Below are 17,469 nucleotides of genomic sequence, written 5' to 3'. Positions count from 1 at the left end.
TGTTCAGAAAGGCAGGAAAAGGATAGGAGGAAAGCAATTTTCTCACTATTAAATGATGAATGTCTAGGTCATTTCTTCATTTCCAAACTTTTAGTTACTGGATGAGGAAGGCAAGAGATAATACTTCCATCTGGCTAGTTCTTTTTTCATATATTTTTATTGCTCTTATGTCTCTAAGTATAATATCAAAATTCACCTTTAATTTTGCTCTGCTTTAAAAGAATGTTTTCAGGGGCGCCTGGGTGGCTCAGTTGGTTGGGCGACTGCCTTCAGCTCAGGTCATGATCCCAGGGTCCTGGGATCGAGTCCCGCATCGGGCTCCCTGCTCTGTGGGGAAGCCTGCTTCTCCCTCTCCCACTCCCCCTGCTTGTGTTCCCTCTCTCGCTGTGTCTCTCTCTGTCAAATAAATAAATAAAATCTTTTAAAAAAATAAAATAAAATAAAAATAAAAGAATGTTTTCAATGATCAAGATCATTCTGAATTTGATTCTGGTTTTCTAGAATATAACTGTCAACTACGAATTTAATCAGCACATTTGAAATTTCATTGTCTAGGTCATTAAATTATGGTGTTCAGTAGAATAACCAACCCTCCTAAACTGCTTCATGTTCTCTAGGGCTAGGCAACCCCTGAATGACTAACAACAATAGCTTGTGCAGTGTGTCTTTTTTATCAAGGTTTTTTATGAAGATCATCAGCTCCTAGAATCAAAATGAAGTGTTTCTTTTTATTACCATGCCCTGAGCGTTTAGTAATAAGCCCAGTCACAATCTGCAGGGAATCACATTCTAAAATCTTTACATGTGAATATGAAAATACAAAACTAACATCTGTTAAGGCCTCAGAAAGAACAGGTTATGATAATCAAATCCCCTGGTGATATAGAACACTAAATATACTCATATAAATTTCAGGCATTAGCTTTATAAGCCTTTTTTCATTAAATACTATGCATACATATGCTGGTAGTATAAACAAATACCTTCTTACAATGAATAGATATATAAACCACAAAGCTTAAATGAGGAAAACTAAAAATCAGAAAGCGACAGAAAGCTGATATGAAAGGAGACAATATTCAATTAAGCTTTTTAGAAAATGTATATCATTTGTGTCATTCAACTGAAATCCAAAAAAAAAAAAAAATCACACAGTTGACATGCATAGCAGGAACTGTGGAAGTAGTGTGTAACGTATTTATTGTAATAGTTCCTAAGCTGCTATTGACAAAGATGAATGTGCAGATGAAGTATGAAATTCAGGGCGCCTGGGTAGCTCAGTTGTTAAGCATCTGCCTTCGGCTTGGGTCATGATCCCAGGGTCCTGGGATCGAGTCCCACATCGGGCTCCCTGCTCCGCAGGAAGCCTGCTTCTCCCTCTCCCACTCCCGCTGCTTGTGTTCCCTCTCTTGCTGTCTCTCTCTCTGTTGAAAAATAAATAAAATCTTTAAAAAAAAAAAAAAAGAAATATGAAATTCAATTTCAAATCACATCATAAATATGACTGATCCTTTATGTCAGAAAAGGAACCAAAACTTGAAATTGTTTTTAAAAAGTCTACTGGTACATCTATTTCATACAACAAAGATGAAGGTAATGCATGAAAATATGATTTGCTAGTTTGGAATCTGTCCTCAAAGGAATTTGAGTAAAGGCAGAGAAATCTTGATGATAACTAAAAAAAAAATGGTTCATATACCAAATAAACTACATTTTAGCAGTTCTATAGTTTTCAGCATCAGATCTGTACAGTTTTTGTTAGATTTATACCTATTTCATTTTTCTCTGAGCTATTTTATTTTTTTTATTTTTTTTAAAGATTTTATTTATTCATTTGAGACAGAGAGATACAGACAGAAAGAGAGAGCATGAGCAGGGGGAGAGGCAGACAGAGAGGGAGAAGCAGGCTCCCCGCTGAGCCAGGAGCCCGATGTGGGGCTCGATCCCAGGACCCTGGGATCATGACCTGAGCCGAAGGCAGACGCTTAACCATCTGAGCCACCCAGGCGCCCCTGAGCTATTTTAAATGGTACTGACTTGTACATTTTGGTTTCCAATTATACATCGCTAGTATATAGAAATGAGATTGATTTGTGTGTGTTGATCTTATATCCTGAAACCTTGCTATAGTCCTATTAGGTCATAGGATTTTTGTTGGTTTGTTTTCTGGATAGATTCCTTGGGCTTTCCTACATTGATAATCATGTCATCTTTGAATAGGGAAAGTTTTAGGGCTTCCTTTCCAATCCCCATGTCTTCTATTTCTTTTTCTTGCCATACTGCTTTGGCTAAGATTTCCAGTACAATGTTGAATAGGAGTGTTTAGAGTGGACATTTTACCTTGTTCCTAAGTCTTAGAGAGAAAGCATTCAGTCTCTATCATTAAATATGATGGTAGCTGTGGGATTTTTATAGGTGCTCTTTAACAGGTTGAAGAATTTCTATTTCTAGTTTGCTAAGAGCTTTTATACATCACAGATATTGTATTATATCAAATGTATGTGGCTTTGTGGGGTTTTTTTGGGGGGGGGTAATATCTCCCGACACAATCTTGTGATTTTTCACTGTAGACAGTATGGAGGATTACACTGATTTATTTTCAAATACCAAACCAGCTTTGCATTCTGTGGCCTCCACACTGGTGTGCATGTTAAGTAGGTGCCACATGCTGCATGGCCCAGAGCAGGAATAAGATCTGACATGGTCATAGTGTATTATTCTTTTTTATATATTGCTGAATTGAATTTGCTAAAGTTTTGTTGAGTATATTTGCATTAATGTTCACAAATATCAGTCTGCAGTTTCCCTTTTTTGTACTGTCTTTGTCTAGTTTTGGTATCAAAGTAATGTTGACCGTATACAGTAAGCTGAAAAGTGTTCCCTTCTCTTCCATTCTCTGGAAGAGATTGTGTAAATTGGTGGCATTTCTTTTTTAACATATTTGAAGGAATTCAGTAGTGAGCTATCCGGGCCTGAAGATTTCTTCTTGGGAAGTTTTTTTAAAAAAAAAAAAAAACCTTGGGAAGGTTTTTAAACTACAAACTAAGTTTCTTTGACAGTCAATAAATATTTAACAAAAAAATTAAAATGCTGAAAGTTGAATACCATTATTTTCTATTTAATTTTCTCAAGATTTGAGGAAAAAACTTGTGACTACAAAGCACTCTTGGGCTCTACTAACTTACTTCAATTTAGCTCTTCATAAGGTTATCATCTTATGTTTAAAGCAAATGTGCTATAGTTTCGTAGAGAGGTACAAAGCAACCCAGAAAAAAAGAAACTAAAAAGGAGGGAGGAGAGGAGTATCCCTGTTAGATTAAAAACAATTAGTATTAGCAAGCTAGGCAAAATGTGATGGATAAACTACAGTTTGCAACAATAATGTCTATGGGTTCATGTGATGTCATCTACTGAAAAGTACTTGACAAATTACAAAACAGTATTTTTTAAAAAGACATGATTCCCAGTTAGTGGTAGAGACTGGCCCAAGACTCCACTAAAATAATAATAAATGAATATAAAAGATCCACAACAGTCAAGACCAAATGACTAGCCACTAGTAAAGGACACATTTCTGGAATATACGGAGACAATGGAGGAATACTGTCTGTGAAAAGAGAGCCACAAACTAAGATGGGAACCAATCTGCCCTACAAAATTCCAGAGGCTCAAGCCTCAGAAACACCAGCTACCATGACAAGTGGAGGGATAAACGTGAGGGTTTAAATGAAAGTCTGTTCAGGGAACAGCTGGTCTCACTCCGCATTCCCCCCAACAACCAGAGGAATTCAAGCATTAAAAGATCCCCAGGGAAAAGCCTGCCAGGCAGTAAGTCCTGAGACATGTACAAAACTCCCAAGTTGCTCTTTAGTGACATAGACAATTGAAGGTTACTAGACATTTAAGGGGAGTTTCCAGCATAAAAGATGGTCATAGATAAACAGAGGAAAAGGGAGGCCCAGAGGAAAAAAAGTAACAATGATGTTTTAAAAGTATTTTTAAAATATTATAATTAGTTCTTACTAAAATTCTAAAATAAGACAACAACAAATCCTCAACTAGTTTCCTGGAAAAAGGCATTACATTTATAAAAACAAAAATAAGGTGTTATGAAAACGGAAAAATTTGAGAATAATGAACTCCTGGAAATTAAAACATCTGTGGGCTCGAATATAAAAGGCTATAGAAGGGTTTGTAGATAAAATAAAAAAAAAATCTTTCAGAGAGTAGGAAAAAATACAAAAATACCAAAATATGACAGGACCAAAAAAGATACGGAGAATCCAGGAGGTCTAACAAATGCTTTAGAAAGAGAGAGAAACAGAGAAAAGAGATGGTAGAACATTATCAAAAATATAATGTAAGACAATTTCAAAGAGCTGAAGGGCTGAGTCTTTCTCTAGAGCTGTCTGAAAGACCTTTCTGTGATGATGGAGATGTTCTGTACCTTCACTGTTCAATAAGGTGACCCCTAGCCACATGTGGCTACTGAGCAATTGAAATGTGGCTAGTAGAAATAAGAAACAGGTTATTTTATTTCATTTCATCTTAAATAATATCTAACCCATCAGGAATTCCTGTAGGTTTTAACCACAAATGGAGCTTGACTTTATTTACGTCTCACCATTTCCACTGCTATATAATCCAAGCCACCATCATTCTTTTGTCCAGAAAACGATGATACTCTCCATTATTTCTTTTATATCATTTTAAAGGATTATTTTTAAAATAAAATGCATTATCTAAGCAGAACTTTAAAAACAACTTTAATGTCAACATTAGGTTCTTAAGATTCAATATGACAATAGAAGCGAAATTTATCTTGATTTCTAAAGCCATGGTACAGTTGTCTCTGGGTTTTGTTACTGTTTTTCTTAAAAGAAAAGTATACTGAAATGAATGTGACTTTGTAGCAAAGTGCATTAGAATCAATTTAGTGCTAAATAAAGAAAAATACCATCTGAAGCAACTCACAGGCGCTTACAATTTGCAAATAGTATCTTCCCACCAAGCAATTTTATTTTGCTACATCCAAACACAAGGTAATAGAGGAGATACTAGAATGAATGCAATATTACATCTGAGAGAGAAATGTCAGATTCACTGCTGTGACATTTTGAGCTACCTTGAATCTATCTGGTTCTTCTTTACTCTTCTTGAATATGAAACAGTAAAGTTATCCATTACAGACCACGCCTCTTACAATGAGAAAATGTCAGTTTGGGTAGGAAATAAATATTACACAGAAGTTTGCCTTTAACTTATTAACTATTTGCATTTTCTCTGAAGAATCATAGTTATCATAATTAAATAAATTTCCTAGCTTTAAAACACAAGGTAATGCCAGAGAGTATTTGTTTTATATTTAAAGAACATTGAGAAGTGGGGGCGCATGGGTGGCTCAGTTGGTTAAGCATCTAACTCTGGATTTCAGCTCAGGTCATGATCTCAGGGTCATGGGATCGAGTCCCGTGTTGGGCTCTGCACTCAGCGCACAGTCCGCCTGTCCCTCTCCCTCCTCCTGCCGCTCGCTCACTCGCTCTCAAATAAATAAAATCTTAAAAAAAAAAAAAAAAAAGATTGTCTTCCTCGGCCCCTCCCCCCACCATCTCTCCCTTTCTTAAAAAAAAAAAGAACATTGAGGAGCGAAGTACATTCCTTTTAATTTTCTGAATTAATCATTTGGATAAACATTTAGCAGCTGGGACCAGATAGCTTTTAAGAATCAAGACTTCTAAAAAAAAAAAAAAAATCAAGAATTCTAAAATGAACCATCCCTCCTCCCAGCCTCCCCACCAAAAAGGAAAACTTATACATCTGAAGATTTAATTCTTCGGTCCCAGGAATATAATTTGGTATCCCCCACCCCCACATCTACTTCATGTAATTGCAATCACTTCTCATCTTCCAGGAAGAAACCTTACTCATGGCATAAAAAGCTGAAGAACAGTGTGAAGCAGAGGAGGCTGGGCGTCCAGAGTCTGAGATCCACTTTAAGTAGTAAAACTGCTTAAGCTGCAAGTCCCTGAACATCTTGGTGCCTCAGGCTCCTTTAAAGAGGAGGAGGAGTGAGAAAGATGATTTTCAGGCTTCAACTACTTTCAAAGTTCTATTTTTTAAGAGTTGTCAATAAATCAGTCTTTCTCAATGAGAATATATTTTAACTTTTTTTAAGTAGGCTCTACGCCTAGCGTGAAGCCCAACATGGGGCTTGAACTCACAACCCTGAGATCAAGACCTGAGCTGAGAGCAAGAGTTGGACGTACAACTGACTGAGTCACCCAGGCACCCCTTAACTCTTTATTAAAATGTCCAAACATAATCCATTAACAACTTTAACAATCATCAAAAATTTGCTCTATCTGCTAAAATAATTCAAATGTGATACCACATACAAGCCTATTTATTTAAATTCAAAAACTATATAGCATGCTAACTGACTACAATAAAATGCATTCTGGGCAATGAGTTTAAAATTTCAATTTTTTCCCCCCCAGAGGGAAATTTCTAGAAATAAAAAAAAAATTTTTCCAACAGAGAATGCCCTTTGTATTTCCACCTATACTTCAGCCCTTCAGCCCTGTGGGCTAATTAAAGATATAAACCATACTTTTCTCCCCTTCTTCCTTATTTCTTGACTACATTTTGTTTCCTATTGTTCTGCACAGTTTTCAATTTCTTTCATGAAGAGACTCTTCCTTCTACATCTATCTCCTGCCAATCAGATTGTTCCTTTACTTTTAGACGGTAGCCCAATCAATGTCCAACACCGGTTTCATTTTAGAGTCCTTGGGTCTAAAATAATTTCATTATTTATTGCTTAATGGTTCATTTTACTCTGTCAGAGATCCTTACTTCTAGGTTCAGTATCAACTCCATGTACGTTTCTGTTTATAAATATTCTTTATGCTAAGCTGTGAAACTGTTATGTTGCTAAACATATGATCATCATTTTCAAATAAGGCTAGTGCTAATATATATCTTTCTAAATATCAAAATATAATGCTAAAACCTCAAAAGTATACATATAAATAAATAACTGGGGGAAAGGTCACAACTAAGTTAATTAGAGCTCTATTTATAATTATACTATCAAAGCTAATCACTAAGGAAGAGCTCAATGCTCTAGTGAAAATTCCAAGTGTCATTAACTATGGTGCCAGAAACGTTCATTAAAATAGAACATCTCATTTAAATGATTAGCTTTGATAATTTAAGCATGAATAGAGGTCTAATTTATTAATCTGCTGATCACTGTCTCTGTTATGTGCACCAGATGGTTTATCAGATACCATACATTAACGATCCATCTGAGAATACTGCGCTGTTACCACCTGGTTACACAACCTAAGTCACAAGCTATCCTCACCCACTTCTAAAGTCAGAACAGGCAGAATATGTCAATCAGCCAAGAACATAATCTTCAAGCTACATTTGTACAAGACTTCGCGCCAGAGAAGGGAATGTGGGGGTGTGGGGTAATCAGACAGCACTAAAATCAAAACTACCAACTAACTTCAAAACCAGATTTCTTTGAAGGAAAAAATAAAAGCTAATAGATGAGTCAAAGTGTCTTTGTTCAAAAACCAACACATAAGACAAGAGATATTTCAAAGCAGATTCATCACAGAGACATATATGTCATCTCTAAGACGCCATCGGTAAATGTTGATTGACTGAAAGCTGGTCAAGATGAGTGACTTAAAAGCATCCACTCTCACTGGAAGGTCATCACAACAATACCACCACTGTAAATAAAAGCATGCAGTTTCAAATTCTGAGACTTTTCCAGTGAAGCTTTTAAAAAGAATTTTCCACACATTACTCATAAGCACTTTTATTTTTTTTTTAAGATTTTATTTACTTGAGGGGCGCCTGGGTGGCTCAGTCGTTAAGCATCTGCCTTCAGCTCGGGTCATGATCCCAGGACCCCAGGACCATGACCTGAGCCGAAGGCAGACGCCTAACAACGGAGCCACCCAGGGCCCCGCTCATAAGCACTTTTAATCGGACTATTTCATGGTGAAGCACACCCTACCTGACAACATTTGTTCTGTACCAGTATCAGTATTGCAGGTTCTATGTTAAATGGAAGTTTTTAATGTGGTAAAACTATGCCCACTTAAGAAGACTGAGCATTTGTCTCTCAAGGTAAAATAACTGGGAAGTATAATGGGGGAAAGAAAAGGTTCCATTCATAATAAAAAACAAGGAACAATCAATGTAAATTTAACCAGTAATGAAGCTGCTATAGAATTTTACAGAGGAACATTCAGAAAATAAAAAAGGAAGAGAGAGAAAGAGGTAGAGGAGAAAAATTAAAATACTGAGGATTACCAATTTCTAAATGAGAGGTTTAAGAAATTTGTAAAGACAAATTTCCCTTAATATAAGCTACACATTTGAAATAATTAAAAAAAAAAACCCAGGAGGCGCCTGGGTGGTTCAGTCAGTTAAGCGTCTGCCTTCGGCTCAGGTCATGATCTCAAGGTCCTGGAATCAAGTTCTCCATCGGGCTCTCTGCTCAGTGGGGAGTCTGCCTCTCCCTCTCCCTCTGCCTCTCCCCCAGCTTATGCTCTCACTCTGTCAAATAAATAAATAAAATCTTTAAAAAAAACACACACACACAAGAATGGTTTTTCTTTGGGTGTGGGGGACTGTGCGGGGGTGGGGGGAGGAAGAGTTCACAAAGGACTCTAAACTTATGGTAGAAAAACCAATAACTCTCTGCTCTTCTGCCCACCCCTGGAAGGAAAAAAAAAAAGGAAGAGAAACTTTACACTATCAAATGAGAATACTACAAAGTCTCAAAAATTAAAACAATGCAATTCTAGTACAGAAACATAAATATAGCTAGATGAGGAGAAAAATCACAAGTCTGCAAACAGATCTGAGTGTATACTGAAGAACAGCGTCTTACTTAGAAGTTAAATTATAAAGTTGTCATACAAAGCAGAAAATCTCATACAGAAAAAATTACCCTTGAAAAATTGTGAATCATGCCAAAATTACTAGAAACTGAACCCTTGGAAGCGCCAAAGCCAAGAATTAACTTTTATTGTTTCTCTTTATATTTCATCTCTCCCCACCCCCACAGCGGTTAGGTGAAATCCAAGTATGACACAGTGCTAATATAAAAGAATTTAGCATTTGATAAGAAAGCTACTATTCTATTTAGAGAGAATGCAGTAATTTAACGAGTATGAAGACAATTGGCTAAATATTTAGAGAAATATTAAATCATAATCGCAAGCTTACACTTAAATTTGAAATCAAATTGGAGCAACTGATCACTCTATTTTTCCAATCAGGAATGGTCTGTAACCTGGCCCAAGGTAAGGGTGGCACCTTTGCCCCCGTTCCCCTCCTTATCCCATCATCAGAAAGAACTAGAAGTGGGAGAGGGTGCTGGCACCACTGCCAGACCACAGTTCCCCAACCTCATCCCAGCAGCTGAGGGCCAGGGCTTTGGTTGCATTCAAGCTAGGTAAGAAAACCCACTGCATTTAAGACTTAAGCCTTAGGGCGCTGGGTGGCTCAGTTGGTTAAGCGACTGCCTTCGGCTCAGGTCATGATCCTGGAGTCCCAGGATCGAGTCCCGCATCGGGCTCTCTGCTCGACAGGGAGTCTGCTTCTCCCTCCAACCCTCCCCTCTCTAATGCTCTCTCTCTCTCATTCTCTCTCTCAAATAAATAAATAAAATCTTTAAAAAAAAAAAAAAAAAGACTTGGGCGCCTGGGTGGCTCAGTTGGTTAAGCCACTGCCTTCGGCTCAGGTCATGATCCTGGAGTCCCTGGATCGAGTCCCGCATTGGGCTCCCTGCTCGGCAGGGAGTCTGCTTCTCCCTCTCCCACTCCCCGTTTGTGTTCCCTCTCTCGCTGTGTCTTTCTCTGTCAAATAAATAAATAAAATCTTAAAAAAAAAAAAAAAAAAAAAGACTTAAGCCTTAAACATCTAAATGAGAATACTCTAAAAATTTAAAGTAGCAAAAAATGTTACAGAATAGGATCAAGATCCCATTCAGGCACCTTGACCTGGTGGAAAAAAAGGCTTGTTGAGGTGATAAAACTGAGCACAGAAATTAAGGGAAAAAATTGTTTCAAGTTTTCCCAACAACAAGTAATCAACCAAATGTTGATATTTATGAATGCTATGAAATCACATGTTCTCTATGAATGCTATGAAAAGCCAAATGTTACAGTAGCTATCTTTGTATAGTGAAATTAGAAATAATTATCTCTAGCTACATTTTCCACGCTGACCATGTACTTCATTTGTCAAAAGAAAACGGAAATTATTATAAAAAAGAAAATACTAATGAAACAGAATATGAAAAACCACCTCTGTTCAAAGTTAACTGTTAAGCTAACATCTAGATGTTTTCATCCCACATAAGATTAATCTATCAGGGTTTCTAGCAATAAAAGAATTCACAGTAGAGAAGGAAATAAGACATTTTTCTACATTGTTAATGTTAAAGAAATTATTTTAAAAGGCTAGAAATAAACACCAAACTATTCATTCTGTGAGATGATTCATGCAAAATCTTTTTGTACCACACAGCACACAAAAGTTAACCCATTGCACTTGAAAATGTCAAAATCCGCAATGTGGTAGAAATAATATTTTCCTTGTCAAGGTATTTTTTTCAGTGTTCCAAGTTAGTCATCATTAGAGAATCCTGTGCAACAAAATAAAGATGACCAAATATTTCTGCAAAAGTAATTTCACTCTAAGGACCCAGTGACAATTGAAGGTACTTACTCACACACAGCTAAGCAGTAATATCAAATGTTAAGAGCCTGAAGGTACAAAGAATTTAAATTCCAAAACTAAGTAATATTTAAGTATTTCAAAGATTAAATAACATACATTATTCAGTATTGAGTATTATTTAGTAAAGTACAAATCTTTAGAGAACCCTATAAAGCCTTTGGCACGTTGTTTCCTCCACATATTATGAACTCATCTGGCAGGTTAAAGAAAAAACATCACAAGAGGGACACCTGGGTGGCTCAGTCAGTTAAGTGTCTGCCTTTGGCTCAGGTCATGATCTCAGGGTCCTGGGATCGAGCCCTGCATCTCGGGCTCCCTGCTCGGTGGGGAGTCTGCTTCCCCCTCTCCCTCTGCCCCTCCCCAATGCCTGTGTGTGCACACTCTCTCTCACTCATACATAAATAAAAATCTTTTTAAAAAAAAAATCACAAGAGATATCAGTATAATTGGCAGAGGTAAGTAACTCCAAAGTCCATCGCTCCATAAAAGCAATGAAAAAATTGGCAAAACTGTCACCATCAACTTTCTTAAATTCGATAAATTAAAGTTTGCAGCAACCAAGGGAGCATTTCATCAAGAAAAAAATGGAAAATTCAGTAAGAATAGTGAGCTCTGTGGTATTTTAACTTACTCTAGTCCCAACCCCCTGCTCTCCAGCTCAATGGTGGCCCTGAATATAAGTAAGGCCTTGCATTTCCAGCACCAGGACCAGAGGGAGCAGAGCAGGTCTCATTCGCAAAGACCTGTAATTACTTGTTGTGACCCGTCTGGTGGTCCCTGGAAGACTGGCTCAAAAACAAACAAAAATACTTGCCCTGTCTTGTCTGAGAACTCAACCAGTGCTAACAGGGCCGTATCAAAAACACTTATAGGCAAAGGTTTTAGTCACTGCTGCCTGAAGCAATGGATAAGAGTTGGACCAAACAGCAGACTAACCAAAAGCTTAGGAGGAAAGGCTTTAGGGAATAAGGGCTCTGAAGAGCTCTGACACATTCCTGGGAATCTAAAAGACCACATACATGCTGTGCACATGTTCAGAAAAGACCTGAAAAGTTCCTACCTCTGGCTGATCTGGAGGCTCTGCAGAAGCAGGAAGTTAGGGCTAAGGCAAAGATGTAAGCTGCCTGGCTGAGCATGGAAGGTGCACCCAAACACACATTCCGACGCCTCTGCAAAAACTGGGCCATGTTTCCAGTCCTGGGCATTTAAGGAAATCTCTGTGCCATGGTTAGTTGACCATTAAGCTAACAGCATGAAGACTTCAGAGGACACAGGACACAGGACAACCACAGACTTTAAAAAATTGTTTCAGGGGGCGCCTGGGTGGCTCAGTTGGTTAAGCGACTGCCTTCGCTCAGGTCATGATCCTGGAGTCCCGGGATCGAGTCCCGCATCGGGCTCCCTGCTCGGCAGGGAGTCTGCTTCTCCCTCTGACCCTCCCCCTCTCATGCTCTCTGTCTCCCATTCTCTCTCTCAGATAAATAAATAAAAAAATCTTTTAAAAAAAAATTGTTTCATAATTTTTAATTTAAAATTATTTTTTAATTAGATCAGAAAAGTCACTAAACAAATGATAAAATCAAAAAGCGAAAGAATGAGAAAAGAAATTGCATGCAAACTGAGACAGAAAGAGAGTCGTGGTGGCTACCCAAACATCAGAAAAAACCTACTTGAAATGAAATTGTTGTAAGAGAGAAAGGATACCATATAATGATAAAATTGTCAATCCATCAAGAAGATGTAACAAGTATATATAAACCTAGGGGCGCCTGAGTGGCTCAGATGGTTAAGCGTCTGCCTTCGGCTCAGGTCATGATCCCAGGGTCCTGGGATTGAGCCCCACATCGGGCTCCTGGCTCAGCGAGGAGCCTGCTTCTCCCTCTGCCTCTCTCTCTGCTCATGCTTTCTCTCTCTCTCTCTCTCTCTGTATCTCTGTGTCTCAAATGAATAAATAAAATCTTTAAAAAAAAAACAAAAAAGTATATATAAACCTAATGACAGAGCCCCAATATACATGAAGCATAAACTGACAGAACTGAAAGGTAGAAACAGAAGATTCAACATTAATAGTTGAGAGATTTCAATACCCTACCTTTAGTAATAGATATAAAACCTAGACAGAGATTCAAAGGAAACAGGAAATTTGAACAATATAAACCAAATAGACCTAACATAACTATAGAACACTCCAGCCAACAAGAACAAAATACTCATGCTTCTCCAGTGCACCTGAAACATTCTCCAGAAAAGACCATATGTTGGGCCACAAAACAAGTCTCAATAAATTTTAATAGATTAAAATTATACAAAGTATATTCTCCAACCACAATAGAATGAAATCAGAAATCAAAAACACAAGGAAATTTGAAAAACTCACCCTGGATACACTTGCTTTTCTCTAATTTACCAAGTAAGTGCCTTAAACATTATACTAGAGTTCTGGCCAGGGCAATTAGGCAAGAAAAAGAAATAAAATGCAGTCAGATTAGAAAGGAAGAAGAAATATATTTGCAGGTGACATTTTATATAAAAAAAATCCCAAGGTATCCACAAAAAAATCTATTAGAGCTAATTAACAGTTCAGCAAATTTGCAGATATATAATATATAACTGTATTTCTACACACTAGTAATGAACAATCCAAAAATGAAATTAAGAAAACAATTCTGTTTACAACAGCAGGAAAAAGAATAAAATACATCAGGATAGATTTAACAAAAGAAGTGTGAGACTTATACTTGGAAAATTACAAAATGCTGTTAAAGAAAAATTTTAAAGGACCTAAATAAATGTAAAGATACCCCACGTTCAGGTACCAGAAGGCTTAATATTGTTAAGATGACAATAGTGCTCAACTTAATCTAGATTTAAAGCAATCTCTTTTAAAATCCCAGATGTTTTGTTTGTTTGTTTGTTTTGCAGAAATGGACAAACTGATCCTAATTTCATATGGAAATTCAAGGGACCCAGAATAGCCAAAACAATCTTGAAAAAGAAAAAGTACAAAACTCATACTTCCAAATACAAAACTCACTACAAAGATAGAGTATACAAGACAGTGTGGTAGAGCATGAGGACATAGACAATAATGAAGAGAACTGAAAGCCTACAAGTAATCCCATACATCTATGGTCAACTGATTTTTGACAAGGTTCCCAAGACCATTCAATGGACAAAGAATTCTTTTCAACAACTGGTGCTGAGAAAACTAGATAATCAACATGCAAAATAATGAATTTGACACCACCTCATATAATACACAAAAATTAACTCAATATGGATCAAAGAACTCAATGTAACAACTAAAACTATGAAACTGAGGAAGGTAGACATACATCTCCATGAATTTGGATTAAGCAACAGTTTTTCAGGTATGACATCAAAAGCACAGTAACAAGAACAGCAACAATGACAAAAACCAGATAAATTGGGACTTTTTCCAAATTAAAAACTTTTGTGCATCAATGGATACTATTAAGAAGGTGAAAAGACAACCCACCGAAGGAGAAAATACAGCAAATCGTATGTGTGATAACAATCTAGTACCCAGACTGTATTTAAAACCTCTTACAGCTCCACAACAAAAAGGCAACCAACCATTTTTTCAAATGGGCAAAGGATTTGAATGGACATTCCTCCAAAGAAGATACACAAATGGCCGATAACCACATGAAGCGATGCTCAACATCTTCAGTCATTAGAGAAATGCATATCAAAACCACAAAGAGATACCACTATACGCCCACTAAATGACTATCATTAAAAAAAAAAAAAAAAGGGAGATAATGGAACCCTCACACATCACTATTGTAAAATGGTGCAAGGCACTGTGGCAAACAGCTTGGCAGCTCTTCAAAAAGTCAAACATAGAGTTACCAGATGACCCAGGAATTCCAGGTACATAATTAAACAAGAGAACAAAAAATATGCTTTCACACAAAAACTTGTTCAGCAGTATTCATAAGAGCAAAATAACGGAAACAACTCAAATACCCATCAATCGAGGAAGAGATAAATTGTGGTATATCCATACAGTGGAATATTACTCAGCCATAAAAAGGAATGAAGTACTGACATGTGCTACAAAGTGCACGAGCTTCAAAAATATTGCTAAAGAAGCCAGACTCAAAAGGCCACATTTTGTATGATTCCTGTTATATGAAATGTCTCCATAGAGACAGAAAAGTAGATTATTAGTTGCTAGGGACTGGAGGCAGGGAGGATTAGGGAGCAACTACTTAACAGTCATGGGGTTTCTCTCAGGGCAACAACACACTCTGGAATTAGAGAGCGGCAACGGCTACACGATATTTTATATAAATTAAAATCCACTAAACAGTACTTTAAAATGGTGGAAGTGGTGAAGTTTTTGTTACATGAATTTTATCAGAAATAAATACATAGGTAAATATAGAAAACATCACTTAACTGAAAATTACATTACTGCTTAGCTGTTAAGCCCTTCATTATAACTTGAAATAATGTCAGATAAGTGTCAAATCTTTAAAACTATGGTTCTAAATTTCTAGATCCCCACAATACATATATACAGATACCAATTCATCTTATGCTTACAATTTATATTAGGAGCCCCAGATGACAATTAAGTTGTTTTCATGACAGTTATTAAACGAGATGAGCCAAACAATGTCTACTGGAACAACCTGAACAAATTACCTCCAAAACTCTACAAATAAGATATAGAACCATCCCTATGAAACTTGACTTTTTAATCAGCACTGCAAAACACGAGAATTATTTTTAAAGCCTTTAGAAATCAACGAGGAACTGCCAAAATGAAGCTAATGTCAAAAAGGTATCTTTCATGTATCAAATTGTAAATGTTTATCCTGTTTTAATAAGAAGACATCTGAGATTGATAATGACCACAACCAACTTTCTACATAATCATCTTTAACCACTGCAAACTTAAGGGGACCAGTTAGACAACATGTTTATAGTCTACACCAATGGTACCATTTTGGAAGTTTTATAACTTGGAATTACTAAGATTTTCATTTCAGCGAAGATCCATAGAGATGCTCTTTAGAAATACCTAAGTATTTTAAGATAAAAATCCACCTTAAAATTTACCGTAAAATGCCCAGTTGAGCAGAGTCAATTCCACATTAAGTACACTGCCCATTCTGACACTCAGGAATCAGTATTGCTGCGTATCAACTGCCCCAGGCTAAGAAAGCACGGCACTAGGAATTCACCACTGGCTGAGAAAGCCAACATCTACGGAAAGCTTAATTAACACATTTATAACTGACAAATGTAACTTAAGTAAAAAGACAAATCACTAGAAACCATTTGCCCGGATTAGACAGAACAAAAAGCTCCTTGAAGGAGAGCCTCCTCAGATCAGTCAGATGTTAAATGTTCTAAAACAGCAATAAAAGACTCTAAGGGACATGTTTCAACAATAATGACCATTCTACAAAGCCTGAAATACCACAATAAGAGGGGAAATTAAAATAAATTCCAAGAAAAGATTATCTTTAAAAGACTATTAAATTCAGTAAGATCTGTCCACTGTTCTCATCAAATCAATAAATACTACCACTTTTCACAAAAATTTAATCCCAAAAGGAAAAAAATGAAAAGAAAGACATTTACCTCTTCTAAGCTAGGGAGCGAAGAAGAAGATACTGTTCGAGATGACAATGGGTGAAATGGCTCTTGACCAATAGCATGTTGATGATTCTGTATTTGTACAAAAGGGTTCTGCGGTGGCCTGTGAGGCAATGGAGGTAGGCCATAGGGAAAACCCGGCCCCATTAGGTGATTCTGTTGTAAGTTAGCAAAAGTCCATGCTCCATCAGGTGCCAGGTATTTCAAGGGAGGAGGGGCAAGGTGTTCAGATGGCAACGAAAAAGGCGAGCTGAATATCTGGGGCGGTAGGCGCTGTGGAAATGCTGGGTTGTTGGCTACTTCAATGTCTCTGCTGTTGTCATTAAAGTTAGAAAAGTGGCTACTGTGGTCTGTGCTGGATGGGGGAGATGGGACTGCTGGTGGGCTCCTAGTCTGAATTTGTCTATATTGCAAAAGTCTTGATTGAGGTGGTGGCATTTCAGCTAGTTCCCGTGTTTCACTTTGATCACGATTAGATAGTTCTCTGATTAAGTCTTGAAACCTACATAAAGACGATGAAATATGAGGAAAAGAAAACAAAAGAAAAGCTCCGTCACATCAAGGAGAGCTTTAGTCAACTACAAGTGTTAATTTTTACAGACAAAATCAGAATACTTCATTAAAACTAACATTAATTAATCTCAAAAGTGAGCATTAAGGGGCGCCTCGGTGGCTCATTTGGTTAGGCATCAGACTCTAGGTTCTGGCTAGGATCTCAGGGTCGAGAGATCGAGCCCCACATTGGGCTCAGCACTCAGCATCGAGTCTGCTTGTCCCTCTTCTGCTTCTCCCCCTGCTTGCACATGTGGGCTCTCTCTCTCTTTCAAATAAATTTTAAAAATCTTTCAGAAAAAAAAGTGAGCATCAACACTCAATACATGCTGAGTTGAAGACACTAAATATGCCCAAGTACCTGATTTCTTTCTTTTCCCTTGGCATTAAAAACTGTCCTTGACATATAGAGATAGGTCTTTGATAACTGGCTGTTATAAAAAGTCACCATCATGGTAGGCCTTGTTCAGGGGGATTAGGAAACACTTCATTGCATTCACATGA

General features: G+C 37.2%; 1 protein-coding gene across 1 annotated transcript in view; it reads right to left on the bottom strand.

The window, feature by feature from the left end:
• The window catches only part of HELZ (helicase with zinc finger), a 160,032-nt gene that overhangs the window by 10,163 nt on the left and 132,400 nt on the right, over positions 1–17,469 (bottom strand). Inside the window, exon 30 of the mRNA XM_021678518.2 lies at positions 16,399–16,915. Within this exon, the coding sequence (XP_021534193.1) occupies positions 16,399–16,915 (517 nt within the window). The remainder of the gene's footprint in view (positions 1–16,398; positions 16,916–17,469) is intronic.

This window comes from Neomonachus schauinslandi, chromosome 15, assembly GCF_002201575.2.
Source record: "Neomonachus schauinslandi chromosome 15, ASM220157v2, whole genome shotgun sequence".
Lineage (NCBI taxonomy): Eukaryota > Metazoa > Chordata > Mammalia > Carnivora > Phocidae > Neomonachus > Neomonachus schauinslandi.
This window is presented reverse-complemented; position numbering and strand designations above follow the sequence as displayed.